At 40.5% G+C, this 10,458-nt stretch overlaps 1 protein-coding gene across 1 annotated transcript in view; it reads right to left on the bottom strand.

The window, feature by feature from the left end:
* LOC125467288 (repulsive guidance molecule A-like) overlaps positions 1 to 9,336 on the bottom strand; it is a 47,455-nt gene extending 38,119 nt beyond the window's left edge. The window contains exon 1 of the mRNA XM_048562937.2: positions 8,749 to 9,336. Coding sequence (XP_048418894.2) covers positions 8,749 to 9,075 — 327 coding nt within the window. The 5' untranslated portion in view covers positions 9,076 to 9,336. The remainder of the gene's footprint in view (positions 1 to 8,748) is intronic.
* Positions 9,337 to 10,458: the final 1,122 nt, after the last annotated feature.

Here is a 10,458-nt window from a genome sequence, read left to right as displayed (position 1 = left end):
ATGTAAAAGGAGTATAGCTGCAGAAGGCAGTTTAGATTAAATAAAGTGGAGTAATCTCACCAATGCTGCCCCATGACTATGGGGCAGGCACCCGGGCTGGAGAAACAAAAGAGGGGTGATTTGCGTGACTGGCTGGCTTCCTTGACGAGCTGGTTTAAGGTTACAGGACCAACATCGCAGTCCAGGAATCTGTTAAACTCAATTGTGAAAATGCATAGCACGAATAAAGGTGGCACAAGATCAACGGCAGATCAAACAGTTGATGCTGGCACCAGACCAGACACCCGCTCAGTCTGTGCCATTACTGGTATCAGAATTCTATCCGTCCACTTCTTCAGCAAATTGGATTTGCCTTTGTTTTGCTACGATACTAATATGGGAGTGGGTGGGCTAGATTGTCCCTCCTCTTCCTTTGGTATTTGGTGGTCAATTTGTTATGTCATTATAGCAATGTGACGTAGCCAGACAATGCTGTGATTCCAGTCCTGTAATTCCAATTCCAGAAATCCTGCACTCTCTACACAATACCCACAAACTTAGAAAACAATTTGTGTTTAAACAATGCTATTCATAGAGTAGACCCACACAAGGTATTTCACTTGAGTGCCATCTAACAAGCTGTGACACCAAGGAACATGAGGCTATTACAGCAGAGACCAGTAGATTGCTTGAAGAGTTTTTTTTAAAGAATGTCTTGAAAGAGGACAGAGAGGTTGGAGAGGTTTAGAAAGGGACAGCTTAGGGCACAGGCAGCTGAGAGCATGGTCACTAGTAGCAGAATGGAGAAAGCCAGAGTTGGGGGAGCACAGAGCTGTTGGAGGGTTGCAGGGCTGGGGGTGATCACATATACCACAGCTGTCAAAAACTGGATGTGATTTCCATTGGGAGTCTGGTACCTAAGGAATCATATCTCATTCACAGTGTCAAAGCACGTTATCTCACTAATTGCTGTAGATGCCCAAAGAAAGACAGTATATACTATTCTCTTTTTTTAAAACTCAAATTATTATAACCTGCCTGACTGTGGGGTTTGAAAAAGTGTATTTTTTAAAATGGCGAATGCCAGGAAAATTTGGAGCCTGGGCTACATCTGAATTCCACAATACAACAAAAGCTCTCTGTGAACATTGTAGGTGGTCTGTACTTGTCACTGTAAATGCTGGGACAATCCAATTTGCTTTGCTATTCTTCTTTCTTTTTGCTGTCCTAAATATGATATTGTAAGTGAAGCTTCCTCAAATGAAGACAACATTGACTTGTGTAGTTCCACTAACAGCCTCAGAACATCTTACAACATCGCGGCCTCCTTTTGGAATGCATTAACCTGTGTAAGTAAATGCTTCGTCCAATTTGAACACTGAAACATCTCACCTAGAATAAAGTGAATGAAAGTCCAAAGAGCTCATTCAAGCTGGTGCTGATTGCAGGAGGAATGTTGACCAAGACACAGAATTGAATAAAACCAAAAGAAATGCAGATGCTGTAAATCAGGAACAAAAACAGAAGTTCCTGGAAAAGCTCAGCAGATCTGGCAGCATCCGTGAAGAATTCAATGTTTTTCTTCAAATAATCTCATGGAATCTTTTAATTCCATCTACACAGCATTGGTTTAAACTCTCCTCCAAGAATGCTACATTCTCCTCATTTCTGCAGTGAAGTGTTAGCCTAATGTCCACGCCCATGTCTGTAGGAAATCTGGTATATATGCCCATTCTGCACTGGCAAAGGCTAAGGAGGAAATTAAGAAACAAACAGAGTCACTCTTTAGTTGTGGAATATCACGGCAGAGATTCAACAAGGGAAAGAAATGCCAGAATAGACAGAGAGGGAAGAAAATGTCACCAACTGTATGTATATCATTTTCTGGACCTTTACATTCACTTTCTTCACTCCTATTGTGATTTCTTTCAGGCGCACATCTCAGCACATGGTTTCTCATTTTTACCTATTCTTCAGAATTCCCCTCACACCCCCACTACCGTACTACCATCTGAGGGCATCTTGTATCAGCTAGTAAACTCCCCCACCTTCCTTGGTTGAATTCTGTGCTGTGTCAATTTCCACCCTTCAAGAACATGCAGCTCAATAGGTCCGTATCATGACTGAGTTACTGTGTTAATCTCTGAGGTGCCTGGATGCCATGTCCAACAGCTGTCCAGTTGTGGAAAAACACAAAGTCAGGAATCATAACTTTTTAAATTGTCTGCGCAGACCATGCGTCTGAACATGCCAACTGTTTGCCTGTGAGTACCACATTGACCAGCACCAGGGCAGAGCCACTTGCTTCCTTGATAACCAGTCTGTTAGGCAAGTGCATTCTAAGGGACACAGCAGTTACTGCCTCAGCGAAGGAGGGGGAAAAATAATCAGAGTTCCCAATCATGACCAACATGAGAAGATTTTTAAAATTCATTCACAGGATAAAGAAGTTGCTGGCTAAACCTGAGCATTTATTGCCCAGAGTGGAGTTAAGAGTCAATCACAGTGGGTCTGGAGTCACATGTAGACCAGACCAAGTAAGGATGGCAGTTTCCTTCCCTAACGGGTATTAGTGAACCAGATAGGTTTTTGCCAACAATGGATTCGTGGTAATCATTAGATTCTTAATTCCAGGTTTTTTTGTATTGAATTCAAATTCCATGGCAGGATTCAAACTCAGGTCCCCACAACATTACGTGGGCGTCTGGATTAACAGTTCAGGAATAATACTGCTTGATCATCACCTCCCCATTGATGATATATGGACATCAGGGGTTAAATTATAAAGAGAGATTATACAAATTAGGCCTGTTTTCCTGAGAAATTAGAAAAAATAATATGTGATCTGTTGAAGTCTTCAAGATATTAACAGTAAAAGACAGGGTAGATAAAAATGAGCTATTTTGGGGATTCTAGAACTGGGGGGCATAGGCTGAGAATTAAGGCCAAACATTTCAGGAGAGATGTGTGGGTCAACTTCTACATGCAAACAGTGATAGAGATCTAGGACTTTCTTCCACAAATGGCAGGGGATGCTAAGTCAGTTGTTAATCTTAGGACTGAGATAAATACATTTTTGTTATGCAAAGTATTAAGGTATTTGGGGCAAAAGGCAAATCTATGGAGTTAGGCTACAGATCAGCCATGATCTCATTGAGTGGCGGAACAGGCTCGAGGGGCTGAATGGGCTAGTTCCATTCCCATATGGCTTTCAGATGATGTCAGGACAAGGCTCACCTCCCCCTGCCTTCTGCCACTGGTCAAGCTGCCACCATCTTGGTTGGCACATTAGATTGACCATTCAGATGACTAGCTGGCAACCTTTTCCCCAGGAATGGTACCACCATCAGAGAAGAAATGGGAAGAAAAGTTGAGTTGGAATGAAAATGACAGGAATCGCATCTGGAATAAACAAATTTCCTCCAGACAACAGCTGGTGGTGAATTGGTGAGTCAATTCACAGTGAGTTGGCTAAACACTCAGCAAGCTCAATGAATCTTCTGCTTCCTATTCACTTCAGAGACTTTGCAACCTTTATAAAGAGCTCCTCCTACTACATGAGTGTGACATTATTTGCATTAACAATGTAAAGCTTCCTCCACATGGCACATTCCCAGTGCAGGTACAACATAACAGAGACAGTAAAGTTTCTTTTACACCACCACAGCAATGTACTTTTATCTCAAGCTTAGATAGCAACTTTAGATGAGTCAATTCCATTCCAGGTTTGGTGGGGGAGGGGGGGGGGGGGAGGAAATTGTTAAAAAACACAAAATATCAGCCCTAATTGTAATGTGTTAAGAAAGAGGTCTGGACATCCTAAAACACAGACAGGAAACAAGGCAATTTTGAGGTGAAATCACTGTTGCAAAGTTGGAGAACTTTGGAGAGACACAAACTGTATACAACAGCTTGATCTTTATGAGTTTTTTGTTCAACAGCTCAATCCTACATCAATGTGCATTGCTGGAAGTTCCTCCGCTTCTCAGGATGTTCCACTGAATGCCTTTTACACAAACAAATTTTTTTTAAGAGGAAGTAAGTCTGGAGCTGGACTCTCCAGATGTGAAATATGGCAAGCGCATCAGTTTTTTTCTGTGTGATCCTTAAGTACGTATCCACCAGCATCAGAAAGCTGGGGCCTAGACAGCATTATCACTGACTACTCATTTGTCTATACTCAATCATATTTGATGTTATTCATGGTGCACGGTCTATCCAGATTGACTGTTTTATCATTTGCAAACTTGGAGACGTTTTGTTTCTGTCTCTGTCCAAATCATTTATCAATGTTCCTAACAGCAACCTATATTCCAAGGCTGTAATGGTTCATAAAGACAACTTACTATCACCTTCGCAAAGGCAATTAAGGGGATGGACCATAAATGCCAGTAAAGTTTGAAGCCCATGAATACATTTTTTAAAAGCTTGGTTGATATGTTTATAGTTTTTGATTAACGTGTTTTGCACACATTCCTTCCACATTTTCCTATAGAACTGGTTCCTTTGACAATGAGACCATGCAGAGTAGTTGGGGCATGTCAGTTATCATGTGCTAATGTTGGAAACAGTTCCTTAAAGTGGTTTAGAGTGTCAATAATCTAAATTTGGCCTGATTATATCTGGGGTTGAATAAAGTTACATGAAAGCTGCATCAAGAAGAATATGGCCGATTATCTGAATGTTACAGTCATGCTGATCATTGCCTGTACTGTTCTTCCTGATGCTGGGGAATTAATATGAAAGTTAGAGAACTGGTCTATGTTCATTACCTAAAAACTTGGATGTGGAGCATTCAGACAAGTGGCATCTGCTTGTTGTTGGCAGTGTAATGTTGCTGGATAAGGAGGGGCCAATTCTGAAAACTGTTCAGAATCTATCCTTGCCAATGTTCAAGTGTATAAAGAAATATTACCAACAACAACCTGTATTTAGACAGTGCCTTTAAAGGAACAAAACATCCTCTAAATCAAAAAGTTGACAGTGAGCCACGTAAGGAGATATTAGGACAAGGCAAAGACTTGATCAAAGACTTGGGTTTTAAGGAGCATCATGAAGAAAGGAGGCAGCAACGATTTATTGAGTAAATTTCAATGTTTGGCCACCTGAAAGCACAGATGCTAATTGTTGAGTTACAAAAATTGAAGATGTGCAAGATGACAGAATTGTGGGAGTGCAGAGATCTTGGTTGGTTCAGAAGTCACAAGTCATTTTAAACTGTTGTCTCCATCCGAGCCTCACTTAGAAGACCAATAGGTCAGAGGCTTCTAGTGACTTACAGTGAAATGTTGTAACTATTGTCAGGGCAGCTGCCACTTTCATTAATGACAGAATCATGCTTTTACTGCATGAAATTTGACAAAGTAAATTAAAACAATTCTATCTGCTTTTATTTTTGGAAAATTTGAATTCAGAAAATACAGAATTTTTTAAGAAAAGGCTATGACAATCTGAACCTTGCAAACAGTTCAACTGAACACTGGTGTTGAAAGATTTCATAAACAGTCTGCAAAACTGTGACAGAGAGACGAGTTAGCTTTGAATGTGGACCGACTGTGTTATTTATGTAGTTGTTGTTTTTCAATGTGGTTGACAGTTACTCAAATTTAGTGAGTCTTTGGGAATATTTAAGGAGATGTAGTTATTGAATCAGCTTGGAGCTTGGAGGTTTTAGCTTTATCATAGCTCTGCAGTGGGTTGAAATACAAGAGAAAAAGCTGCTTGTATGAAAATAATCTGTAAAGAACAGTCAACATTTAGTTAATGCTTTCCAAGAAGGTAGATGGAATGTACTGTATTACTGTTAATTAGCTGTATGTTCAATTTTTGTTAAACCTATGTATTTAATAATTTTAACCTAAACTTAAGTTGATGGTTTATTGAGGAAAACAGACAAATTGTGTGAAGGCCAAAAGTAATTCCACTATCGAAAAACGTTCATGGATTTATTCTGTTTATTTTCCTCCCATGACCAAGAGTTTACGTGAAACATGAAGGGGCATGAAGACATTTAAAATGACACTGGGAGTTGGAATTCGCAGATTGAGGTGATTTAAAATACGAAGCTGAAAAGAAGTCTACGATCATGTTCCAGCATTCAAAGAAGTCATAGTTAATTTGTATTTTAACTCTGTCCACCCTGCTGTCAATGTGCTGACATTGTAGCCAGTCCCATACAATGCTACAACTGGATCACAACATTACCGCGACATGAGCACTAAATTTGGCCCACTGGAAAAGGTCATAATTTATAGCATGAGATTAATGAGCTGGAGAAATGTGGTTATATGCAGCTGTCAGGTGCTTGGAAGCTTCTAAACCTCCACTTTCTACAGCAAATAGGAACTTGCATTTATGCAGTACCTTTCACAATGTTATGTTATCCCAAAGCATATTGCAGCCATTGAGTACTTTTTCAATGTAGGCACTGTCTGCACAGCAAACATAGAATTTCCAGCACAGAAACAAGCCACTAGGACTAACTTTTGTATGATGCTGTCCATCAGAAACTCCCTCCTGGCTCCCTCAGTCCCTATCGAACCTATCAAAGCATTTTGTGTACCCTCACATACTAACCTAGTGTCCTCCAGATCATTGTGTTCCATCTCCACTACTGTTTGTGGTGGCATGTTCTACAATCTAATTACCCTCTGAATATATAAGTTTCTTCTGAATTGCTTTCTGCATCAGTTAGTTACTATCTCACATTCATAATGCCTACTTTGAATAAGGACAATTTTGTTCAATGTAAAACTGTTCCCTCAATGGATTCACATATCAATTGGATCCATTTCATTGGTCAATAAGGGCTAACTGATAAGCTTAAAATTAATTGTTCAAAAAAAATGGAATACAACAGTAACCTTGGTAATCTGTAGTTTCTTCTTCAAGGTCACCCTACATGTTCAAAGAAATCATAAACTGATACAGTATAAATTTAGGAAGAGATTTGTTATTGGAAGAAGGATTAATCTAATTTTTAGATCAAATTTTAATGGCTTATTTTCCTATGAGAGTAATTTCTGTTTGGAGAGTTGGATCAACACACAAACTAATGTATTAAAATAATTGGATAAAACCAGATAATCTTACTGACACAGTCTAAAGACTGAAATAAAAACAGAAATTGCTGGAGAACAGCAGATCTGGCAGCATCTGTGGACAGAAAGCAGAATTAACAACTGAATCCAACAACGCTTCTTCTCTCCACAGATGCTGCCAGATCTGCTGATTTTGTCCAGCAATTTCTATTTTTGTTTCAGACTTCCAGCATCCACAGTTCTTTGCTTTAATTAAGGGCTAAAATCTGCCGAGGAAGACTCTGTCCACTGTATTAATTCCTCCGTCTCGGTTGTTTCAATTTTGTTGACTCCTCTTCGTTCATAAAATGTTTTAATTAATCTCCAAATGTTTGATTAATCACTCAAAACTATCGCCTAACAGTGACAGCCTGACTGTAAGTGTCCTACAGTAATCCAGCAGCGGCAGGCCTGCTGAAATTAAAGACATCCAAGATGGACCTGCAAAAAACTTTAAATGATCTGGGGTTTAAATTCTCTAACATTAATTCCCCTCAAACACCCCACCTCCCAATTAGCCCAACAAAAGGACAAGTGCCTAGTAGTCACAAATAGTAATGCATCTCTATTGTTCCAATGGGCGAAGTAAGTCCGATGGTGACTGTGCTGACCGAAAGAAACTGCCCAGGTAAAGCAGACGAAAATGAGTTGGGGGTGCTCCTAATTAGGGGGACAGCAACATGCTCTGTGGCCGATCTCGCCATTCCTGTCCATCCCGTAAGGTGTCGCTGTTCGACACTGGGAGGCACGGCTGGCTTGGATACAGTTTCCATTGAAAATTGTCAATCTGCTGGTTACGTTTCTGTTCTTAGAAATGAGGAACAAGTGGAGGGGAGAGAGAGAGAAACACAGAAAACAAGCAGAGCGGGAACCGTTCGCTGTGCAATTTAAATCAGATCACTCCAGCAATTATAACACACAAGAGGCAATCATAACATCACCACCCCTTTAATATGCAACTAGCAAACCACAAATATTCTTCCCAAACACAACACGAAAACTTTATTCTGATGTTGGATAATCATACAACCGCGGGTGATTTACAAATGTCATCTCCGCCAATACACATCAGGAGCATAGTTTGATGTGTGTCATTCTTGTCTATAAAACAATTGTCCCTTTAACGTTTAATTTTACAAATAGAGAGAAAAAAATGTTAAATTTAACCTTTAGAGGCCTTGCTACAAATAGAAAACGCGCCAGGAAATTGCACGCCCTTCCCCGTTCCACAAGTTGCAAAAATGCAACATTTGCACCAGTTTCCGCGAAGGCTCTGTAAAGACTGACAAGTTGCCCGTTCAAATAATTTCGGACGAGGCCACATTCCGATCCATTTGCAAACCGGGTGGGGACTTGACTGCGGTGGGGAAAAGCTGCAAGAAATTGTTACAGCTGGGGTGGAAAGAAAAAGGGGGGAAATAGACTACCAAAAATAAATGCAAACCACGATCTTTAAAAAGGCTGGAGATAATTACATATAAAAACCCACACACACACAAGACTGAGAGATCGCGTTAAAATTGACGGGAATATACCGAAATGCGTGTTATCCTGGATAGCAGTCAGACCGGTTTTGTTATCATTATTGCTAGACTGCTGTATTTACAGAAATCACAAGCTGCGCGCCTCTTCTGTCACTTACTCACTCCGGGTGAGACTGAACTTGCAGCCCCGCTCTCCCTTCGCTTACCTCGGCCGCTGCATGTAACTGTTGTCCGGCTGATGTGATGACAGCTCCCGGTCCTTCCTCCACTTTACTCAAAGCCCCTGAGCTGCAGGAAAGGGAAGCTTGGCTTGTGTGAGATTTTTGTTGTTGTGCCTTTTTCAGTTTTGTGTGTGTGTGCGCGTCTGTGCTAGAAAGCTTCCACCTCCAAGATCGTCCCTTTTCTGGCCAACGTTGACCCCATCGGGTCCTGGCTGTCGGAGAGGGGAGGGAGGAGAGGGTTGGTTTGCACACAGCCTGTGATACAGAAGCGGCAGTGAGATGAAGGAATGAGCGACGGAGAGAGACTTTCATCGATATCCACGTGCTAAAAGCTTTGTTAAAATGCAAAGCGGGAGAGAGAGAGAGTGAGAGGAAAGGAAACTGCAGCACGTACTGGGAGTGCAATACACTTATCTAAGACTACTTTGTTTGTATGTGAGAGAGAGTGAGACACGAATAGGAGACAGGGAGATGGGAATGAATTTTAAAACATTACAGACTGACAAACACAGCAAGAGGAAAATTATAATGTTCACTTAGATGGATTCACACACACACACACTTACAGTGGCATCGACAAAATTCCCGCGTGGGTGTAGCCGATTTTCCACTTGTTAAATTTGACAATAGGATCAAGTTTTTTTTTAAAGGGGAAAAGCTTCTTTATTTTTGAAGGATACGCCTTTGAAGAAATTCAAACACTGAGCGGAAAATGCGTTATGTGAAAAAAAATAATCAATATATTGATATCAGTTTCTTAGACCCCATTATCAACTAATGATTTTTCCAAATGAGATGATTAATTGTTGCGACTGGGTGTTGGTGCCTACTCAGCCGGTTGGTCCAGAATTGTGACATGTCTTAATTTCATTACATTTTATTTTTAAAAGCGTCAGTTGGCATTTCAGGAATGTAGGAATCAGAGTAGAGCCCCTGCAAGTCACACTTGATCCTGACTTTGAGATATATTCGTCATTCTTTAATTATCACTGGATCAAAATCCTGGTACTCCCTTGTGGATGTCTCTGCAACCCCTAATAACTGCATTGGGTCAAGTAGGCAATTTAATGCCACCTCCTCCAGAATTAATAGGAGAAGGTCCAGCCAATGATGCTCATATGCCATAAGTTATTTTTAAAAATAAAATCGGCCTGTGGAGTATGGCCCATTCCACAGAGGGAAGCATTCACTTTGCAAGAAAAGTCTTGCCTTTATATAGTACATTTCACAACCCCAGAAAGCCCCAATTAAAGTACTTCACAGCCAAAGCATTTTTGAAATGTATGTTTATTAACACACTGTACATTGGCAATGCGACTGAGGTACATGTTCCATACTATATTGTGCCAACCTTTTAGAGCTACACTAACACAGGTACCACAATTGTATTGGTGATATTATGGCTTACCTCGAAGGCTCAAGTTCATATTCAATAAATGCTATCTGTCACCATTTTGTGCTATCATTTTAGTCATTATTTCATGTTGATCACTATCATCTGTTGGCCATTATTTTGCACTGGATCACTATCTCATGTTGAATCTCTGCTTTGCATTAGATTACTATTTCGCGTTACTCACTATCTTATCTGGTCAGCGTGGAGAAGCCAAACCAAAGGGTCTGTTTCTGTGCTATATGACTCTATGTTGCATTGGTCATTATCTCATGTTAGATTGCTAGCACGTGTTGCTCTCT

Source organism: Stegostoma tigrinum, chromosome 33 (genome assembly GCF_030684315.1).
Source record: "Stegostoma tigrinum isolate sSteTig4 chromosome 33, sSteTig4.hap1, whole genome shotgun sequence".
In the NCBI taxonomy this organism is placed as follows: Eukaryota; Metazoa; Chordata; class Chondrichthyes; order Orectolobiformes; family Stegostomatidae; genus Stegostoma; species Stegostoma tigrinum.
Note: the sequence above shows the minus strand (reverse complement) of the source record. Positions and strands in the feature narration are given on the sequence as shown.